The sequence below is a fragment of the Dinoponera quadriceps genome, unplaced genomic scaffold (assembly GCF_001313825.1).
Source record: "Dinoponera quadriceps isolate SergipeBrazil2010 unplaced genomic scaffold, ASM131382v1 scaffold399, whole genome shotgun sequence".
NCBI classification, from domain to species: domain Eukaryota; kingdom Metazoa; phylum Arthropoda; class Insecta; order Hymenoptera; family Formicidae; genus Dinoponera; species Dinoponera quadriceps.
Genome location: NW_014554512.1, coordinates 837,918 through 861,563, shown reverse-complemented (window position 1 = coordinate 861,563; position 23,646 = coordinate 837,918). Strand labels below are relative to the sequence as shown.

The 23,646-nt window shown below is 46.1% G+C and overlaps 1 protein-coding gene across 1 annotated transcript in view; it reads left to right on the top strand.

The window, feature by feature from the left end:
- LOC106751724 overlaps window positions 1-23,646 on the top strand; it is a 174,505-nt gene that overhangs the window by 134,697 nt on the left and 16,162 nt on the right. The window contains exon 5 of the mRNA XM_014632771.1: window positions 22,304-22,496. Coding sequence (XP_014488257.1) covers window positions 22,304-22,496 — 193 coding nt within the window. The remainder of the gene's footprint in view (window positions 1-22,303; window positions 22,497-23,646) is intronic.

The following is a 23,646-nucleotide window of genomic DNA, read 5'->3' as shown; positions in this document are numbered from 1 at the left end:
ACCCCCCTGCAATATCCCTCTCGCGTCGCGCAATCAAGCGGCATCGGGCGAACGGACGAACAACGAGGGTGGGAGTTGGTTGAAGACGGAACGCGGAATAGGTAAAGAGCGGCTTTTGTCTCGCAGTGTCTACTGTAAACCGACGATCTTATTGCGAGGGAGTTAGGCGACTTTGAAGTCGCCCGCGAGAGACGCCGACGGGGAGACCTTACGGGGGCGACGCGGGCCAAGAGAGAGAGAAGGAGACTGTATGCGCGGCGACGCAGGACGAAAGACGGTGGCAGAAGAAAAGGAAAGCTGCCTCCCGGTTTCCCCTTCACCCTTGCCGCCCCTTATACGTCCCTCGTCTCGCCTGCCGAGCTCGACGCGAGATAGCGCGCAGTAAAGGAGGAGACGACGAATAAGAGAGACAAGGGCCCCCTCGGGGGTTCAATCGCCGTGGAGCATAAAGCACCGACGACACACACAACGACGAAAGATAGAATGTCGCTTAAGCGCTGTCGTGACCAATGGCCTGGAATACCTTTTCCGGTATCGGGCCAACGACGCGTTACACGTCGCTGCCGAGTTACACGTACTCGTAATTTTTCGACGAAGACGAGAGAGAAGAGCCGCGACGGGGGAGGCGGCCGGAGGAGAAGGAAGAGAGCACAGCTCAAGAGGATATGGACGAGGGGGGGATGATGAAGAAGAAACAAGAAGACCGAGCGCAGAGCTGTCCCCTTCGTCCCTCCCGCTCTTGCCGTCTCTCCTCCTGCCTCTCGATTGGGCGCGTTATATCCAGCAGATCGATCTTACTATTCCTCCGCACATCGCAGGAATGTCACGGAGAAACGTATATGGGTTACGTAACATCTGCGCGACTGTTCAGCGTCGTTCTGGGTCACACGCGCTAAATCGCGACGTGGTCACGTATAGGATATCATCGGCGCCGACTCCCGATGACGGGTCCTCCGGTTTTTATTGTTTTAATATCAGTTCGGACCTCCGGGTGTTCCCCAATATAGCGCGCGGCCGCGTCTTTTTCTTATACATAATTCCAGAGATGTCCTTACGTATATCTTAACTCTTGAATAACAAAGATCATGCAGTATAACAATGTCACACGTATAACAAGGTAGGTCGGATCCGATCGGTAGAAGCATTTTGTAGTTTTCTCTACTGATTTTATCGAGCACTTTTTGTTCTCACAAGTGAGGAAATATTAAAAAGTATGTAAAATGTATCGCAAAATCTGTAAAATACCTGAAATATAAAATATATTGTAATATTCACTTGGGCGGAAGTCTTAAAACTCGTCTGTTGAATAACTATTAGTTTTCTTTACGAAAGAATAATATAATCATATAAACATGTAATAAGGAAATAAAGAGAGGGAAAACTTTGAAAAAACGTTACTGATTGAAAGTAAAAGAGAGTTTACCCGTTTTCTCCTTTAATTGGCCGGAAAATAATTGCAAATTATTATCACTGTTAATTTGTGATAAATACTCAATCAAGAAAATAAGAAAATAATTGTGAAAAAGTGAAGTTAGTAACAAAGTGGATTGGATTCGGCCTTATACAAGATAGCACGGTCTCACTTGACGCTATCAGTTGCTGTTATCAGAAATACTTGAAAGGCTCATAAAGTACGTGTGCAGAAACATCAGAATATGGCCCCCGGTCGAATCCGACCCAATCTTGTTGTTCGAGAGTTAATGTCTGCTCGATAAGAAGAGAATGGAGAGAAGCCACAAGAGGTGCGTTATACGACGAATTTAACGCTCGACAAATAATTATACGAACGTCGATTGGATGACAAAATCGCCCCGGAGCTGCACCGTTATCACGCGATTTATCTCCGCTCTGCACGGTTAGTTCTACGGCTGTGTCTTCGATCTGCCCGCGTTTTCCGTTCTCACCCTCTCGTTCAGCCTCCGGGTTTCCGGTTCACCCCCTTTCGCCGTTCCTCCCAGTTTCCTCTGTCCGTTTCCGGCAGGGCGGGGGCAACCTCGTAGGTCATCGGTTAATACTTTACCAAACCCCGCCCGAAACTGATAGGAAAGAATTTTGACTGGGAGAGCGAGTCGCCTCGCCGGATGGGTCGCACCGATGACAACCCCGCGTATGACTCGCAGGCGACGTTTCAGCCATATCCCGGAGATGATGCACGGGAATACGCTCGCACACTAACACGCGCGGGGGGAGCATTCGTGTATCCGTGACGAAGCGATAATACTCACGGGGGCGGAATGTGTCTACCCGAAACGACGACGGCCACCGACACGGCCGGATCGATGGCCGTACGAAAGTCACAGTGGATAACCAGCCGCACGGTGGAACGAATCCCGCTAAATTTCGTCAAACAAAAAACAAGGGAGAAAAATTCTTCTGGGATATCGGAAATCGCACGAGAGTAGAATTTTTTTCCAGCCGGACGTATGGAATAACGGCCGTGGGATAACGTTCCTCGTCGGGGATTTCCGTCGGAGAAACACCGTCGAGAGGGAACCGTCATTTTGTCCTCGGCGAACCCGCGGATAACCGCGCGCGAGATCCCGATTCGTTCCGATTCGCTAATAGTCAAATACATCCAACCGGTTGAAAATGGATTAAGAAACCCCCGGGGGAAATCGCGACGGAAGAAAGTTAGTTCCCGATGGTTTCCTAAGCACTCTGCGACGCCGCGGGGAGGGGGGGGCTTCCGCGGGTTCCTCATTCAGTCGGATAACGTTCCCGTCCTCCGCCATTCACGCCGCGAATTCGGTATAAACGTTCCCGTATAGTTCTCGTAGAATACATATGCAAATTTAATTGCGCATATACATCATCTTCAAGTACTTCATCGGTGCGCGAAATAACGGCGCGTATTAAGCGTACGGCGCGCGCTCGTTCCTTACTCCATTTCGGTCGGCCGCCGTCGCCGCTGGTTGCAGCGATTCGCCCAAACCGTGTTTCAGGAACGGAATGGTTCCGCGTTAGGTAAAACGATCGGACCGACTCGGCGCGCGGATTCACCTTCCGCAATCAGCCTCGTTCTCGGCCGATCGGCCGAGGGAAAGAGAGAAAGAGGAGAGAGACAGCGGATCCGCGCCCGTAAAGTTTAATCGCCGTTATTTCGCGGGGAATATGCGCCTCTGTGGCCGCGCCCAGGTATGATCCCGGTGGCGAATAGAGAGCTCGTGAGAGAGCTAGACGCTTTTAAATATCCCGTCCGTCAACGTGCCGATTTTCCGCGATCGGCCCGAGGCGAAGTTCGCGAAATCCGTGGGCCATAAATTTCACGGCGGGCGCGTGACGCCGATGAGCGCGAGCTCGCTCGCCGGATCGCCGTCGATGCGGGAATTAATCGAACCGCCGAGAATTGAAAGTAAACGACTTCTAGGGTGGTGGCGGGTGCGACTGTGTATTGGTGAATCATAAATAGAGAGCAACGGGGGGAGGGGGGCGTATTGATACACCGCGCGGACGTCCGCGCGTTTACGACGGACCGGACGGTAGCGGGGACGATCGTTTGTCCATCGGCGTGACGTCTCCGTTTTTACCGACGCTTTATACTCCCTCTCGTATTATACTCCGTAAGATTTCTTCTTCCCCGGGAGAAGCCTCCTTCTCGTCCGACGGGGGAAAAAAACGGGGGCGCATCGACGCCGTCTCGCGACGTGATTTATCAAACGCTCGTGGGAAACGTAGAGAAGGGGGATGGTTTCGGCGCGCTTATTGCTACACGCACTTGACGGCGCCCTCTTTTCAATAGTGCCGGGAAAACGGCGTGTATTTACACGTAACTCCGATCGCGCGCGAATAGCGAATGCACGAGCGTTCGTTACGTCACCGACGGCCTGATTTGATTTCCCCCCGCGCGCGGCTCGAGAGACTCGCGCAACGACGAGACGTCTCAGACTGCGTATTATTTATTACTACTCCGCCGCCGTGCCATAACCGTCTTCTTCGCGTTATAAATGATGCCGTATAACGTGAAAGCTCCGTGACGTATCGGGAGACATATTTACCGAGACGAGTCCCATTCGGGCTATTTACCCGGCGACTCTCGACAGAAGCTACTAGCGCGGACTAAGGTTGTTCTTACAAATGCTCGAAGCGGGCTCTCTCGCGCGGGGAGACAAATCGCGTGCAACACGCGCCGCTCTTCTTAAACGCTATTTATATCACTTAAAGTTAACTTCCCGCGGCGTATTAGCCGCGGAGAAAATTCGACGCGAGCGTAAATGCGACTTTTACGCGCGAGCGCGGTGTCCCGTGCGACGACACTTGAGAAACGACGGCGAGCTTTTAATCGACGAACTTATCCCAGCGAATTTCCCGTAAGGTACCCTATTAAGAGCGATTTGTATCTCTCGCACTTGATCAGCGATCACGATACGTCGATCCGAAGGAAACTCGCGTATAATTATGAATTCAATGTATATTATTAAGCTATCCAAATTGATAATCAGCCGTTGATTTGCCAGTTTGATATGCAATCCAATTTAATACTGATAATGCATCATATGCATAACATCTCAAATTAATCATTTCCGTAACAGATTTCCTGGGGCTGAAATGAAGACAATAATTGTTACTTCTATATGATGACGTTAGCGGCGCTTGGAATTAAATTATCGAAAAACAAATATTATTACAAAATTCGAGCTTCGTGTGTTCTTGTTTTCCACTCGGTTTGAAGTTACACTTAACAGGATTTCAGTTTGAGATCTAGAGTCGTCGAAATATTTAAAGTTGAAAATTATGTATACGCGACAAACGATAATGGGTCTCTCGTGAAATTTTCGTCGAGGAAAATTCGACTTCACAGGATACGAAGGAACCGTCGTTAAAATATGTATTCAGGCAGACCGTTCCGTTTGCGAATCGTTGATTCTCTGATGGATTCCGAGTCAATCTTGCTCTTAAGGAAAACTTGATAGAGAGAGAGGACCGGCCAATTTGTTTATTTTCAACATTAAACGTTTCAACATTTCAGTACGTACGAAATGAAATTTCCGTTTAAGTTCAAAGGTAAACTCGCTTGCTCGAAGAATTGATTAAAACAGAAGGAAAGACATAATTATAATAAATTTTGATGCAACAGCAAATTGTTAATATAATGACAACAACAAAATTTGTTTGGACCGCAGAAAGATTTGTTAAGAGTATTAATTGCTAATTGCTGGTCATACGAACAGCAAAATAATTTGGTTGCGCCAACGAAATTTCATTGCTGTCGCAACGTTTCTCTACAGCAGCAAAATTAGTTTCTCCGTGTAACCAATCTTTTTACCGTCACTATATTAACAAACAATTCGTCCTTCCAGCAAAACTTGTTTCCTCCATGAAGCTGCAGTTATTCAACGCTTTATCAAGAGAAGATCTTCTCGTAACGCGAAATCTAACGACACGGGCCTTCAAGGATAAGAGTCGCTCCGACTAAACGACCGCATTTATGATCACGATTATATCCAATACATTCCTTTCAATACTTCCGAGCGTTTTCCAACGCAAGGGAGCTCAAGCGGCAACGAGCCACGTCGGAAGATGGCCTCGCGACATGCACAATACTGCGACGCGAGCGTAACCAGTCGCTCGATCAAAGTGCACCGAAGACGTTCCCGCCGCAAACTCTCCAGTTTGAAACTGCTTCGTTAAGTATTAACGCGACCGTAAATTAGTGTATCGCGCACATCCCGCATAACGCTGTAATCTCCGTGCCATCGAGAAACTGATTTCCCGACGTTGGAGTTTTCGTATACGCGCGCTCCTCGAGGATCCAACTTTCGAGTGCCCGTTCTCGTGCATATCAAGCGGCCATTTGTCGGAGTGCTCTTAAGGGTTTTTACGGACGCTCGCCCGAACTCTGTCCGTCAGAGCATACGAATCGCGAAGAAGCCTTACGGATCGCCGGGCGGGAGTAGAGTGTAACCTGACAGGGGGATCAAGGCGAAGAGTTCGTTTTCGACCTCCGCCCTGAGAAAGGATTCTCCCCCCACCTCCTTTCGTCGCTCCCCTCCCCGCCATCCCACTTACCCACCCTTGCGAATTCAAACGTATTTCTTCTTCGCACCTGAGATATATCTTCCCGGAGCTNCCACGAATTCAAACGTATTTCTTCTTCGCACCTGAGATATATATCTTCCCGGAGCTCGCAATCACGCCGGAAAGTATCTTGATTCGAATAAATCTTCTGTAACTCGCGGCGAATCCGGCGAACGCGAAAGAGGCGTTCTTCCCTCTCGCCACCCTCGCGCGCGTCCCGTGACAAGTACACGCGTAATAGGGGAAAGGGCGGCTCTGGATAGCAAGTGGGGTGGTTCGCGGCTGTGAACCGGCGCCCCATGAATTCAAAACAGGTGGAGATCATCCCGCCGGCGGAGCGCGTCTCCCCGCGGCTAACACAATTATGCGCGCCGTGACGTTCGCGTATTTTCTTTACCGACGCGCGAAAGACGCCTCGCCCATGCAGCATCCGATATTATGCGTCGAGCCTCGCGAAAATCGCGCTCCATTGGCCGATGCGGCGAATCGCGGGGGGCTCCGGGGGAGGGGGAATTGTAGAAAAGAGATCGACGATATATAATGGGTACGTTGTACTTTAGTGTTGAAACGCGAATTTCAGGCCCGCGAAGCGAGGCAAAGTTTACCGGCCGAATTTACGCGATCTCCCTTTGATGGTTATTTCAAACGGAAAGTGAATCCACTGAATGATAAATGGTGCCCGAAAGAGATGACTTTTTACGCGCTCGGCTGTACGATGTGCCAGCGAGGGAAAACACGCGAGGAGTGTCTCTGAAAATGATATTCCAGATGTTTACCAAATTCAACAGATATTCACAACATTCATTTAGTTTTCGTTTTTACGTATTTCGAGAATATGAAAGATTGTGCAGTGATCAAACGACTAGAGAAAAGCTCCGTGAAAGGTTAGACGTCGCGTGTATGTATTATTCATTTGATTTTTTTTTCAGTCATCCTTTTAGATTTTTTCCAGTTATTTCCAAACACGATCGTTTTTATCGTTATAAGAAGTTTCGCGAGTCGCGCTAGACGGAATATCATTTGTTAACATCGCGTGGCCAAGAACGGTGGATGGACTAGCGAATAATGACGATTAATTCGGAATGATAATGAAGGGCGAGTGACGGAATTTCGTCTTAATCGAAACCCACGGGCGCGAAGCGCAGCCGGTTACCTTGGCGTGGAAGCAGCTGTTACTAACTCCCGAAATCGTATACCAGGATCACCGCTAACCGCAAGCTAAATCCTTTGAGGGATCAAAAGGACCTTATCCTCCGAGTTGTTGACCTTTGTGACACGATATGGCCCTGCTATTGGATACGGTGGTGTCAGTAACTTCGGCATCGCGTAAGTAATCAACGCGATGCGCATAATGCCGCCTTGTTACAGATTAGTACGCCCGATAGCACTGCGCGTATATAGCCGTCTCAAACGCCAGTGACCATTCGGATGTAGTGTTCGCTTCCGCAAATACACGTGCATATCGTGAATGTATCCGCGTTATCTATAAATGCCGCCATTACGATCGATTCCTCGAATAATCCTTCGTCCGCGACTTCGTTCGATTTTGATAAAAATTCACGTGCCCGAGAATCGGTTCCGGTGACACTGATTAAATCGCGCTTTCATCACTTTATAAAGATAATTACAAAAATGAAGAACGCTATTTTAATTAATAATAACAATAATAATAATAGAAGAGAAGGTGGTATAGCATTAAATAACAAGACACTTTGTTATTGTTTATTATTAAACAAAACAAAATTTTTTAAATCTATTTTAGTTGGGAAGAGGGCGGCTTATCCATGCTTCTTTCCAATTCATTACGCAGTGTCGCCACATTTTTATAAATAACGTCCTAAGTAATAAATATTTTACAATTCTGGGTGTAGAATCGATTGAACAACACTTTGACGAATATAATCAAATTAATAATCAAGAAAATTCAGTTCTCAATTTAAAATATTGATCGTTGACAAATATTGGTTATTGTACAAAATGTAAAAGGAGGCTCTAGTATCACCTTTTCTCCCAATAATAATTACAATCATACATGTAATCATAATAAAATATTACAACTTAGTCCTCTCGAAGAAAATTCATCAAGAATCGTGGCAATAAAAAATTATCGTATTGATCAGGGACGAGCATACCAAAAGCGTCCCGCAAAAGCGAAGAATTAACGATTCCGTCGGGACAGATCGCGAGATTTCAATATAAACCGCGCTGGGATTATCGAACGTATCGCGCGCGCGATAATTATGACAAACGACGTGCCTTGTATCCAACATCGATGTCCGCGTCCGACATCGTCGACAAGCTGGAGCCCGTATATGTCGAAGCGCAGCCCGTTTCGCGCGGCACCCTTGTCCACGGATTTTGCCGATTTATTCGTCCACATTGTTCCCGTTACAAATGACAGACGCGACGGCCGCGCCGGCGAAAGAGACTCGAATTACAAGGTGTCATAAACGCTCTTTGCGGCTCTACGTACATACGTTCGGTTGTACGAGTCGCGACGGTACGAGGGCACGATACTCGCTTAAATCCCGTTAGTCTTCCGCACTCGTACGGACGCTCTTACGCAGCACGATTTTCGCGAAAAGGAGGCAGGGAGAGCTTTCGAGTGGCGCTCGCAACTCGGAAACGAGGAGTGCCGGCACTCCGGCGGCCGACCCGAAAGCACACACTTCCCTTCCATCCTTTCGCTTGGTACACCCGGCTCTTTCCCCGGATGCTTCCTGTACGCTCGCATATATAATTCCCGCTGCTTTCGTTACAACCGCCGGAAGTATTCTCGCCTCGTGCGGCGAGGGAGAGAGAAAAACATGAGAGAGAGAGAGGGAGATCCAGTTCCTCCCTTTCCGATTCGGCGGCACGTCACGTTCACGTCCGTTCGCGTATTTGTCAATGAGCTTAGGTGGTACACGAGCGCGGACCGCGGACGCTGTCACGGAGCAGCGTCGATATGCAATGTGCCTCCAAACGTCGTTAACTTTTTTCTTCGTAATATACGAAGATATATGCACGGCAATATTCTTAATGCAAATTGCTAAATTTCGAAATGATGTATCGAAAGAAAAAATGAAGAGGATTCGTTTCAACACGCGCGCGAGAGTCGTGACTATTTGAGAGAATTCTTAAGTCAATTTTGGGACTGAAAATTTATAATCGGAGGTTCACCACCGAAGAATTAAGGGACTTTTAGCGAATCAAGCGTTGAGTATGCAAATAAGTAATACAATTTCCCCCGTTGGTCTTAGGAGGACTTCGAGAATTTTAATCTGTGGCTTACTTATACTAGGATATTTAATGCTTAGCATTATGAAAATTACGAAAGAAGACGGTGGGGCTTATTAAATTTTACCCAAGGCGAAACGGGCTCCAAATTTGCATGAAACGTGCTAAATTTTAATTCCATTCCGTCGGACTATCGCGTGTCGTCGCATCAATTCACTATTTTCAGAAATATGCATATTTCGATAACGAGACGCAGCTAAATCATTTGACATTTACCAATTAAACGCAATCCCGTCAGGAAAGAGTTTCATTAAAATAAAAATTAATCAAGAGACGTCGTGGTCGCGTTATTTACTTTCACTCAGAGCTCAATCCCTCGAAAGTCTTCATTCTCAGCGAGTTTATGTAATTCCGTCGCTACTGATTTCTCGAAATTGCGGCAACCGCCGCAATTTTCTTGTTTGACCTGCGGTATTTGTTGTTGGAAGGACATCCGACCGGGTCGAGAACATTCTGTATACTCTGCTAAATTGCATGAACAAGCGGAGTCCGAAGGGCCGAGTGTTACCACGAATATGTCACGGTATCACGCTCGAAATCGCAGAATCTCGGGCCATCGTTCCGTTCTTTCGAGTTCTATTTGGGCACACTTTCCATCACGTCGCTGAAAACGTCGAGTATCGCGCAAATTGTACGTAAGATTAGTCCGACTTGTCCTATTAAATTTTCTCGCTGAATTATTCCGAGGAATACGTGGCCGAATTCAGATGTGAACGCGGAGATCAGTTCGCGAAGTGGATTTTTCTCCGGGAACTTTTCCAAAAATAAAAAAACTACTCATTACGTATATATTCCGTCTTGATAAAGCTAATAATTTCGGCTGGTGTGTTTGCAGGCGAGCGCGCGCGATAATAGTCGTGCGATAATTACAGTAACTGCACTTTACCGAAGACAAGAGAAAATAGGTAGACCAGGTAGAACACAATTTGGATTAGAGTTAAAAACTCGCGATCCCGAGAAGGTACAATGCCCGGCCGTAAGAGTAAGTGCTTCCCAGAAACTAAGTTAATTAGTGAGCGAAGTAAAGTTTAGACCGGCGGAATTAAGTGGCCGAGAGAATTCGGCGATCAAAATCCAATTTATTCCGCAGCCGGTAATTATCGCCCGTCGTCGTTATTATTATTATAATCATTATTATACGTCCCTTCGCTCGCGATAACGTCACGTTGATCGCCGAGAGGCGCGACCAGCCGGTCGAACTAGAATCAAACTTCTGACAATGAGACGGCAGCAACGACACACGGCGATGTCGATCGCGCTCATCAAGCCGATTCTTCATTTCACGATTGTCGCACGACGTCGCATCTGTTAACAACAAGCAGCGACTGTCATTGCGGAATCATCGATCAGGGCCGAACACAAGGGAGACGCGACGTCCGAGAGAAACTGCAAACGTTTGCCCTGGACGTTCGACCTGTTTCGAATGGCACCCCGTGCTCTCTCCGAGCTCATATTCGCCGTGATTTATCGTATTCGCATGTGCAACCGCATGTAGACGCGTCACTCCGCGCAGTCGGTGGATCAGATCTGTCTCATAGATCATCGGGCGAACGTATGCGCGCACGCCGAATAACACGGAAGTGAAATAAAATAGAGAGAGGCTCACTAGCTCCCTGAATGACGAAAAAAAGGGGCATCGAATCGTGCACAAACGGAGATCCGCTGCCGTAGTTTCGACGTGTCGCACACATACGTGCGCGCGGCCTGAAAATGCGGGGACGGCGAAGTTAATGCGACAGCGCGGACGATATTTCGACGTGTCTGTTGATGTTTTTTTTTTTTCTTTTTCCCCACGGGACTCTCACGGTTGCGGTCGAACGTTCCTTCTCGCGTGCTTCTATTCCGAGAGCAGCCGTTTCTCGCGATCGTAACGCCCTACAAAGTTTCGTAACTCCGTGCCTAACAGAGAACACATTAGATTTGCGGGAGTTGGCGTACAAACTGTTACGGAAGTCGCGAACTTTTACCGAACCGTAGATACAACGAAATAGCGAAAAATAGTATTTCCTGTTTTTAATGTCGGGATAATAACGGCTTTATTATTGCGAAAGGGTGAAAGAATTTCGATGAATCATTTACGGTCGCGGAAGGCGAATAATTCAATGCGGCACACAATGGTGCGTCGCACTTGGAGGGGCGGAAAAATTGCATATATTCGGACGGAATATTTCTGCCAACAATTGCACTATCTCGTATTTATCATTATGATGTTTGTATTTTAGTATGCTTTTTTTTCCTAGTCTGGCATATTCGGTAAAATGCAAAAGTACTATCTTTTGCCTGCAGAAAGCAGACATCGCTGGCAGAAATTTTATCTTTGCGGTTGAATGCGCGCGCTCGAACTTTGTCGACTATGGAGATCTTCCAGGCGTTCGTTTTCAACAAACTGTTTTTTCTAACATTCCATGAAGTATAAAATTATTGTCATTTGTGTGAACAAACCACCGGGCAGGAATTTTAATTTTAATTACTTCTTGCGCACGCGCAATCTTCACTTTGAACGGAAAGCTTCCGGAACTTGATTGCTATGTAGCTATTTTTTTCTCGACTTTTGATCATTCACGAAATTTAATTATGGTTTAATTTCGTGACACAAGTCGCCGGTTACGTGTCGGGACATTCGTATTGGGTGAAAGCGCGTGTGCTCTCGACGACACACGATATGTCTGTGTGAAGCACGAACGAGCGTTGTAAAGTGCGGAAATGTTATGTAAACTTTAAGACTGGATGAAGAACGCCGTTTACGAGATCAATCTGAGAGAGAACCGAGCTGTCAGGCTAAACACGCGAAACACGAAATACGTGTAACAAAAATGTGTGTCAGGGAATATACACGTGTGCGTTTTCACCTCGCACTTCGAATATAATAATGAATCCTAATTGAAATTTGGTCTTGCAAATTCGCTGACCTTTAATTTATATTAATTATCTGATATTTGCCTATCACTTCCTATCTCCAATTGCGCAAATTGCATAATTATTACATTTCTTATTGCAATTGGAACTTGAAATAAAAGTAGAATATTGAGATAATCGAACATTAAGTAATTTCCATCTATTTTCGAAAAATGCTTATAACACATCACCTAGAATCATTCTAACGTTTTTGGCAGATCCTTCTTCAAACATTCTTAAAATGGAGAAAACGACAGTGAGTAACTATTTTTAGTGTGAAAATAGTCTATATGTAGGGACCCCTAAGTTGAAATTTTGTCTCTACATTAATCCTGCAAATACCGTTGATACTTGAAAAATCCATGAAAAATCTCGAGATATTATATATTGTCTTGCCAGTAGTTATTTATTACCGTTTCCTCCATGTTGAGACTTGGAGAATTATAATATTTATTGAAAATTTATTTAATATTCGATTATTCGCCGTTAAAATCTCTTTTCGTTCGAAATCAATGCGAATTTGCAGCATGCACAACATTATAAGATAACTCTTTATGAGCATTGAATTCAACACTCACCATTTCACGTTGACATTTCCCGACATCCAGCCAGATCCGGTGATGTCCAGTCAGCTCGCACCGCATCGTATCATGTAGCTTCCATCTTGCATCATCCATGTTGATTGAACTCTACACACGCAATGCGGTCAATATTTATATTTAAGCGGCGATATTTATATTTACTAATGAACGCTTCAACGGTATTAATGAAAAATGTTTATTTACTTCAAAACGAAATCTACGAAGCCGATTAACGAGAAATAAAATCGAAGTTGCAATTGGCGGACTTGTGTAAGAAATATTTATTGTGCCACGATCAATTTCAGCATTTTACCAACACCGTGAATCGCGTATAAAAAAAACTTCGGAGTCGCTACCTCTGGCGAATTCATGACGTTTGAACGCACTCGCCGCACAAATCGCGTATAAAAAAAATCGATAGTGAAAAGCATCAATCGGAATCGCCGAACAAAATAGTTACGATTGTATATGTAAAAAATCAGCAAATAAAAACCGATCATAAATTATATCAACGGATCACGGACGAAATAATTGGCCATAGTTGTACAAAAAAGATTCAACTTACAAAATTATGATTTTTGAAATTTTATTACCAATGGGTTAGTCTATACGTCTTTCTATGTAAAACAAAAGAACCCCAAGCCTTATGAACACAACTTGATATTTCTACTTTAGAAATGAAAATGTTAACGATTGTATCGAGTCGCGTGCTGCGCACGGCTTTTCTCACCCAAAAAATAACGCCACTCGAAATGCATTGTTATATACAGAGTGTCTGAAATATTTCTTAGTATGCAAGTGCCGTGGTGTACAGGTAGAACGAATAAAACATGAATAGAAGAATCATGTACTATTTTTGCAAATTTCGCTATAGTTTACAAGGAATTAATTAATTTATATGAGCTAACGAGTGCACGAAAAGTGGTAGACTGGACTCTGTATAAACAAAAATAGCCTATTTCTGAAAATGTTCTAGCAACGATGAGCATCAACCGATATCCAGAGACGAAGTAACACAACGAGTATCAAGCGGCACATAACACAAAGCTATACGCTGAAAAGAAACATGTCTCTCACTATCAATTCATGGTACCCATCGTTGCTAGAAGATTTATGGATGTAAACCATTTTTCTTTATACCGTGTCCGGCCTATCACGTGTTGTTGTTAGCTCATACATATTAATTAATTCCTTATTACCTATTGCGAATTTTATAAAATAGTACATGACTTTTCTGTTGAATTTCACCCGTTCTACCCACACACCACGGGTACCAAAAAAGGTTTCACTCTGTATATTAAGACATAATGGATTAAATTGATATGTACAGAAAATTTGTAAATTTGTTTCCCAAATGCTTGGTCCAAATGAAATTCTTTGGTGCTGCATACGCAGCTTGTTTATTTTTACTAAATTTCAAAATTTTCCAATATTATGTAACATACAATTGTTAGTATACTTGAAAAAAAAAAATGTCTACCCACATATTTATACCCAAGATTTGCATGCAAATCTTTAATGTCAATATATAACATAAACCCGTACAAGATCCGAAACGGTTTACCATTAATCGTTAAAGCCGCGCATTATTAACGCACACAGGTTACCAGAAATAAAAGCGCTGTGAAATCTGGCCGATTACCGATTGCGAATTTACCAGCCGGACATAAGCCGGCATTTTCCATTAGCCTTTCAAGGTTTTGGGGGAATTCGCCGGATCATTGTGGAGCCAAAATTTCCGCATTATCTATACTAGCGCGATTTTGATTTCTATTACGCTGCTGTGGATATTTGCATAAATAACAATGTTAATTATACCTCATTATCAATTATTATCGCATACCCACGTATGTATTGTTTCAACTAATTCGGGCGTCGATCGAATTAGCATTTTGAGGCCTCGGTTATCGCAACTACGTTACGTCCGGAACACCAAAAACACCTGATGTAATAACGCTGCCGTAGAAGCGCGCGCGCGTTTGCGTTCATCGTCACAGATTAAAAGCGCGTCCTGCCGGAGCCCCCGCGGAAGCGACTCGCGACGGATACGTTTGTGAAATTGTCGAAACACGAGAGAACTAATATGTCACCGTAGCCGTAGAGATAGTCGATTGATTCTCGTAGGATGCTCGAATAAACTGCGTCGCGGGAGGAAGAGGATTTCACTCGAGCCGATCGTCCACGTTCCAGTTGTGCCTTTTGATTTCTCCTCTCTGCCGGAAAACTGCGATCTCCTTCTTCCTTTACCTCCTTATCTTTTTTTCTTCCTTCCTGCTGCTCGCTCGTGGGAACGGTGCCTTTCCGCTCCCTCGATATCGTCTTTAAAAGCTCGATTCGCATTCGATAGTAATAACGAGGGCGGAGGGGGACAAGTCATGCGATAGCGGCATTTCTTTCTCTTTGTGTCCCCAAAGCCGTCCTTTTGCTTACCGTATCCTCACATACATATGTGCCGTAATGTGTATGCAATGTGCCCACGATATCTACATCTAATTCAATCGCGCATTCGTGCCCGAAGAAGAAGGAAGCTGGCCGCCCTTCGACGTGCAACGAACGACGTTGCACCTTTTGCTCGCTCGCTCGCACGTACTACACGCTCGTTACGAACGGGCCACAGTCCAGACACGTCTACCGGTCCTCCGTCGCAGACAAGTAAGCTTGTAAAGGGATACCAGGGGAATCCCTTTTAAGATCGATTCAGCTTTCGAGCGTTGCCTTCTGGCTTCTTTCTCCCGCCGCGCAATTCGCCACGAGCATCGTCTCTCTCGAATCGCCCTCTCGGATCGATCCTGTGTCGCTCCCTTTCGTTCGGTCTGTCTCGCTCGATGTCGTTTGGTTCATTCGATACCACCTTCCTCCCGGCTCTATTGCTGCCGCCACAACCCGAGTTCCTTCGGTGGCGATAAACGCGCTTAAATACCGCTCGAATCTCGGCGCAATGTGGAAGTCGCTGAGGTACGATCGCTAAAGAAAACGCCGGTCGGGGCCAACCGGGTGAAATTGGACTGCTCTCTCGGTATCCATGGCTACGTGGAGCTTTACACGAACGTGCACACACGTACGTGTGGCGTATACGTGAGCGCACGTACATGCGCTCAACATCGAGCAGAGAACGCGGTGCTATCCGCGCCACCATCGTGGTCAAGATTTGCATGCATGCTGCGTCAAGATCTTTCGAGGGAACTCGGCCCATCGGGTATCTACCGCCTCTTACGGGAGGAACGAGATAGCGGCGGCGAGGTACGAAAATTTGTCAGATAGCGGGCAAATCGGAGCGCGCCTCGGAATTCCACCGCGCGCCCGGTGTCCATCTGCGGCCGTAACGACGGACGTACGGACGTACGCTCGTCGTTTTCTCGCGGCTGGGAATTTTCCCGGCGATTTTTCCTACCCGTTCTCACCACGAGATTCAACCTGGCCCGTTATAGACGTGGTTTCCGCATCGAAGTTGCCGCTCGAGTACCCGAGTCGAAATTTGATGATACTCGGACGCTCTTCAGGATCATTTTTATCTAAATGGTCTACTTAAGTGCCCTATAGATTAATAAAAACTTATTTTGATGATATTGATACTTTTTCACTTCTCTTTCGAACTCTTAATTTTAGAAATTGAATATTTCTGCTGTCTTTAACAACGTATTTTGACGCGAAAAGAGCGAAAACGAAAAGGGGAAATTTAAGACATCACCAGGGTAAAAAGAAGTAGGTTATAATTATTAGAATCGAAATCGTACCTATTTTGCTATATCAGCTCCTACGATGTTGTACACTGGAAAAAAAAAACATTCGATCACATTTGTCCGGATGATCCAATAAAAAAGCAGCAAATAGATATATATCCGATCAAGTTACGCCTTTATCCGATGAAAATGACAACGGATGTACAAAGGGCGATAACTAACTTTCCGATCGGATATCTATTACTTTATCGGACAATAAAAATAACAATCGGACACATTTAATCGGTCTATCCGGTGGAAATTTGTCTCGGTGTAGAATTAAAAGTCTAACACGGGGCCGAAATTTCGGGTACGTTCGAAGAAACGACATCGTCGTCACGGTGGGATATCGCATTCTGAGCCGTGTTATCGCGATATTCCGCTCGGGAAGCCGAGCTCGCGTGCTATTAGGGCCGGACGCGACATTAGGCCGTTCGGCACGCCGCTAATTAGAACGTGCGCGAGATACAAAAGATTGAGGAGCATTATCGCGGGAAAGAAAGGGAAGGTAGCGCGCAGCTGGCGCGCACGGGAGAGACCGACGAGAGCGGCCGTAATACGGCCGGTTTCGCGAACGACTCGGTTAAAGTCTCGGGCGTAAATGAGTTAACCAACGCGAAGAGCTGGTCGGCGGTTATATTTCATAAGCGAGCGGTTACACCGAAAACCGCGCGCGAGACACTTCAAAGGTGCGCCGGGGAGACTCGAGGGGTAGAATAACCGAGGTCAAAAGTATCCCGTTCCGCGCACCTCCAGCCGTGCAGCGGCACGCCCGTCTGCATAAATTCGAGGGACAAACTGTCGTCGTTGCAGAGGTTTCGCATGGCTACGCCCTTAGATGCAATGCACACCCCGGACTGCAGTCCATTTCGAAGCGTAAGCCCGTGGCGTGTGGCATAGCGGTAGTAGCGGCGACGGTGGTCCTCCTCGTGTGTGTCGGTAGCCCGGGTGCGCGCCCGCCGCTCGCAGTCGTTTTACGTAAATACATGCGACTCGATGCGGCCAAAAGGGGTGGTATGCTAGTGCGTCGCGGGTGCTTGCGCCAATAAGTATACATATATGTGGCCGCTCTTGCATTTCGTCGTCACAGGGTGCCGTAAACCGCGTCGTTCGCCGCGACGATCGTTTTTCCGACTACGTCGACACGTAATCGTTGCCGTCGTCGTTGTTCCGCGACGACCATCCACCCTCCCCTTATCCGTCATTCGCCCGTCGTCTCGGCAGACCCCCGACGAGAGGTTCTTACCAGTCTACTCCGTTAATTAAACCGTGCGCGATGGTTTTAACGTGTATCTCGTATCGGGGCGGCGAGAGCCCGCCCCGATAACGAGGCTAACTCCCGGTGCTTCTCGCGACTACCGCGGGCTGCTCGCAATTCGCTCGCGATTGAAATCAGAAGAAAGGCGAGAAAAACGGCGCTTCGTGCCCGCGCGCGCGCGGATAAAACGATTCTCTCTCTGGGATAATTTTTTGTAGAAATCTCATTTGTCTTGTAGCGAGGAGATTTTTAATCTATTTCCGCCTTGCCGCGGAGATGGTCGTAGTTTCTCCGATACCAATCGGATTGCACGTTCGCGATATCAATCGAACATATTGGTTTTCAGATGCATGCGCCTTCCTCCCCGTCATGGATTCAACAAGTACTGTACGTGCAATTAAATGTGCATTACTGCGAGATTTCATATCTCGCTCGCGTTCACACCGTACGCGGCTATGTAATGGCTTGCGGGTACCCACCCTTCTCCCCTTTCGCCATTGCATTTCTGGTAATCTGCGCCTTGAATAGCGAGGAAAGAAAGAATTCCATTTTCAAATGACGAATAATGAAATGAGAAAATACGGGCCTGTCCCGCAAGAAGCGTAAATCAAGAGCGCGATAGTAATTTGTGATAACCGCGAAGGCGATTTTTCCTTTAACGGTAATTTAAACGCGACCCACTTTGAAAATTAATATCGTAGATTAAGGAAGCTTTAAGAATCGCTTTAAGAATCGCTTCAAGGATCGCTTCAAGATTCAGAAATGCGAAGAGTACATCGAGAACAACAATTTATTTTGCTCGGTCAATTTTTAAATATAGTTCGGACGAGACGGTAATTTGAGGATTTTTACGTAAGCAGTTTTCTCGCTTTTTTATTTCACAGGACAGGCGAGATTTTATATTTCGTTCTTTGTAGGATCTTGAAAAAGCATTACGACGGAGTGGTTAAAGTTTAGATGAAGTACTTTCAAAAGTCCTTTCGTTTCTTTAAAGTGAGGAAAAATGCGACGCCGTCGTTTCGCTAAACGGCACATATAATAGTGCAAATGTCTTCATAATCTTATAAGAAGTATTTTGAATGCGTCCGCTTTAAGTCGGTCGTGAATTTCTCGCTTGATTACTTAACTTAGATTACACGTGGCATTAGTTATATCTATCTTAACCTATATAGGCTTTGTGGGAATGCGGGAATTCCAGAGAATGCGGTTAAGCATGCGAGGCAAACATCGTTAGCGTTTCTACCTCGGCATTCTTGATGTGTGCGAAGTAACTAACGTCTACTCACGTTTTACAACGTTTCTTTTGGATACTTTTTTATTCCGTGAAATATCTACGAAAAATCGATTAGGCCTTAAAACGTAAATTTCCGACAATTATTACAATTGCGATGAATGTCAAAGGAGTTGTAAATTTGTCAATTTCTTTCCTAATTTCTCTGATAAACTATATAGAAATGTTTGCGGACAAATTCATGCGCACGATTATAAATTAAAGCGTTTTGATAATTTTAAAGCTTTGCAGAAGCGAATATCCAAATTGAAATATTTACATAATTCCAAACACACTGACTGGTATAACTTTAATAATATTTTAACGTAAGATTTAATGCGTGCGAAATATTTCACGTAAGAAATTGGAAACTTCCGCAGGAAAGGTGGCAATAAAATCTTGACCAATAAGGAATCAAGCCCTCTTAAAGCGCAAGGATGCACCTGAGAGTGCATCCTTGAAACTTTTGTCGAAAGTAGGCAATTAAAGACTCGAAAAGAAAGTTTCGCGAGATCTCGCAAAACTTACCTTTTATTCGTCGAGTCATGCACTCTCGGTCGAGGAACAAAGTCAACGATATTGCCTGATTTTTGATGTTCTCGTAAGCTCGTGCAGAATTTCAGTCAAAAATCTTTTATCGAGATCCGACGTCGCGCAAGTACACAGAATGTGACTTCGCAAAAATGTGCAAATTGCGCCCGCGTCAAAGCTTTCTTTATAACGCGCGNACGTTGCGCAAGAATGTGACTTTGCAAAAATGTGCAAATTGCGCCCGCGTCTTTCTTTATAACGCACCAAGTAATATTAGAGCGGGTTTTTTCCTCAATAGGACGTACCGACCACATTTAATCTCATAATAGAAAATTTCACGTTAGGTAAACTCAAGCGTTTTTTTAATTTCCCATCGCGCGGGACACATATCGGGAGGGAGAGAAAGAGAGGAGGAGGAGGAGGAGGGAGAGAGAGAGAGACGATATAGCCTTCCCTTTAGACGCTCACAAAGAAAATCCGGGGCGCTTAAATATGACGTAGCGGCCGCCTTCTCATAATCTGTATTCAACCGCTGTAATCACTTTCGCTCACTTCCCTCCAAGATTGAATTTCGCGCCGGTAGCTGTTTAAAAAGCGGAATTTATATTCGGCCGGGTGCACTTACCATGGCAAGGGGATAAGCATCAATGCTACTCGGTCATTAATCATTGGTCGAGATGCTTTTTTGCGCGTGCCGCCGTATATCATACCGGATCGCGCGAATTGCATAATTCCTGCGCTGAGAAAACGTAAAGTCAGCAAGTGCTCCCGTGACGCTTGCACGCCTCCGCCGATATTGTTTGCTCGAGGTAGCGTGAACAGCTTGACGTATCAATTATCGCGCGGATATACTTCTCTATAGACATTCGCGTCGACTCTTTCATTCGCGTGATGTCTTGCGATATAATTTCGCGAGCTGAGCTTTATCCGCGTATCGGATAACTTGATCGCGTTTTCAAGATTAAACAGCATCGCGCTTTATTGAAACATAACTGAATTATACAGTATTTTAACGGATTTTCTTTAATTATTTTCCTTATTATTAAATTATTATATTATTCTGAAGCGACTTCCCGCGAAATATAATTTATATGCAAAATATACGTGTATACATTTAACACAAAAGGAGATGTATTTTAATAATGTAATATATAATATCTAAAACTTGCCGCTTTCAGAATCACAGTAGTTCATTTTTGAACTTCGAAATATTTTCGGTAATACTGAAAGCAATCCCGATCTCGGGGGAACTTATGGATTACGGAATCGATATCGTCGTTGTGATATTCCGTACTATTGTACGGCAGTGGCTTCACTGTGAGATCCTTTCATTAGTTCTGTTTGGCTTCGTTTGATTGACTACGATCACAAGTCACCCTCCTAAGATCGGATTTCACTACAGTGCTGATTGCTATTCGAGACGATTAGCCCGCAAGATTCGGTTGCGTTTCTCTCATAATTATTGTTCAAGGATTCCTCCTTGCTATTGTAAGCATTCTCGGTTTCTATAGGATGTGTCGACAATAGGCTCGCTATATAAAAATTTCGTTTATTCTATCTTGACTATTTCAGTAACTTTGCACAGTGATCGACAAGAAAAATGCATCGCCTATATATTAGGAAAATGTTCGATATAATTTACCATCAATTCAACGGTGAATGTAGTTAAACTTCGCAACAACTATCTTCTCGAAGCACGCCGGCATCAGGTGCGCATATAACACTGCGAACCGGGAATTATGTTATTACTGAGATTATTATCACTTAAGAAACTATTAAGCAAGATTATTAGGGTTTAACTGACGTTCGAATGGAAAGTGGATGCGTGTGTGCGTGTGTGTGCACGCGCGGCGAATTTCATATTTATCGTGGATACATGGATTCTGTCTAACTTTTATCGCCGAAGCGATATTTCGGCAGCGAGGGTCCTTCGCAACTAAACGCGCGTTTCTGGACGATATTCACGATACTGGCGCAATATTCCCGCATCGAAAATCGAAAATTCCTCTTCGGAAGTTCATTCGAGGGAGTCCGCGATATCATCGCGTTTACCGTTCGCTCCGCGCAAAAATTACGTCCCGCGGGATTCCGTCGCGCCGTCGGGGACAATACGTACGAACAAGCAGCGGCTTCTATCGATCTGTCGTCGCCTACGTCGTCGAAAGTTTAGGTAAACTTCTCGCGATTCACTTACAATTCACTCTACCGTACAATTCATTCGAATAACTCACTTTCGACGCCGTCACGTTCCCGGGGACGATAATGATCCATTAAGGAAGCCGGAACTCGGTCATTCCGGCCAATACTTTCGTCGACGGGCTCACTCGTCGCCGCGACTCGAGAACCGATTTCATGCAGGAAAGGAAAAAAAAAACAGGAGCGGGGGAGAAGGTGGAGAATGAGGGAGAGATTGAGGGGGGGGGGGCATTAATCGGAAGAACACGGCGCCGGGAACGAGCGAGTCCTCCGACTTTCCATCGAACTGGAAAACCCTCGTCTTTGTACTTGGCGCAGGACGACGCCGTTGAAGGGCGCGGGGATGACGAAAGGGCGAGGGCGGATGGGGAGAGGGTGGATAGAACGAGCAAGAGTTCGGCCTTCGATTCCGGATGAACGGATCTCGTTGAGAGCAGATTTACATCTCGCCGGCATTTCCCAGCGTCGCCACCCCCGTCGTTCTCATCCCTCGCCGTTCGCGATGCACCTTTTCGCGCTTGACGTTCGGCGGGACGAGCTCACGCTTGATTTGTCGTAGGTGGAGACCGTGAAGTACCCGATGAAGGACGAGGAGGGGCCGCAATTGGGCGAAGTCAGTCTCACCCTGCAACCGTTCCATTACACGAACGGCCAGCTGACTCTACGTTGCACCGCGCATATCCCCGGCATATACTCGGCGGTGAGCGAGCTGCAGCTCGGCGCGGGTGTACGCGAGCCAGTGCCCGAAAGAGGTGAATATAAATTTTATTTCCGCTTGCTCCGTAGCGTACCATAAACCGCCGCTCTCGGACACCCCCGTGTCCTATAAATCCCCCTCGCCGGCCGCGCGACCCCGCTATTCAGCGAGGATTTTCGCGCGACAACGTTATACTATTGCAGGCGAGCCGAGCTAAAATAAAACAAGTCGGTTCGGGCGTAATTGTAAAGAGACAAGAAGACCCGCTCGTTTAATTTGATATCTCAACATTAACGCGAAGTGTACTTTGAGGAGGTGTGCGTCACGTTGTCCCGTGAAATTGGTCAGACCGAACGCGATGATTTAAATCGAGCATCTTCCAGCCCGCGAATGTACTTGAGTTGTTAGAAAAAGCCGAAACGAATCACACACGTAGCAAGTCGATAATCTCTCCCTTTTCCCGAATTGAGTTCAAGCTCAAATAGCTTGGTTATGGTCGATCAGTAGTCAGCTCAGTCAGGTATTCACGTTTCTCACCACTCTATCGCGACTTAACGGATTCGAAGTCAAGTTCAAGTGGCGAGGATTCACGTGAGGAAATTTTTAAACTGCTCGGCGAATCGACGAAAGTAAAATCCAGAAGACGTGCGGAAAGATTCTCGCGAAAAAGAACGCTCGCGACATATGTTCCCGCTTTATCGTAAACGCGAGCGCACGAGCGCATACCTGCCCTTTCGATGACCCGGGCAACCTGTCTGCGATGAAGCAGCGTACGTTGCGGGTAATAGTCGCACGCTCGGGCTATCCGGGCCTGGATTAGTCGGTCGGTCGCACGGACTAATAAATTTCGAGAGCGGGGTCCACCCACTCGAAATCGGTAAGGAAGCCTCCGGTGCATGCCGCGGCCTGCTTCCTGCACGCGACGTCGACGAGATTTAATTGAGCGGCCACGGGTATAACCTACGCTCCCATTACCTTCCGGCCGGCCGACCCCCGTTCTTCCACCCTTTGCCCGCTGCAAACCCCCGCCGGCGCTTCAACTTTCGTCGCCCCGAACGGTGTGTATGTGCAGGGTCGGAGGCGCGCCGATGATCCCCGCGTTCTCTTCTGTGGATGTTGCCCGCACCAGCTCCGTCCGGAACAGAAATGGTCAACGCGACCATTACACGTCATTGCACATAAGCATTATGAAATATTTCCGCACG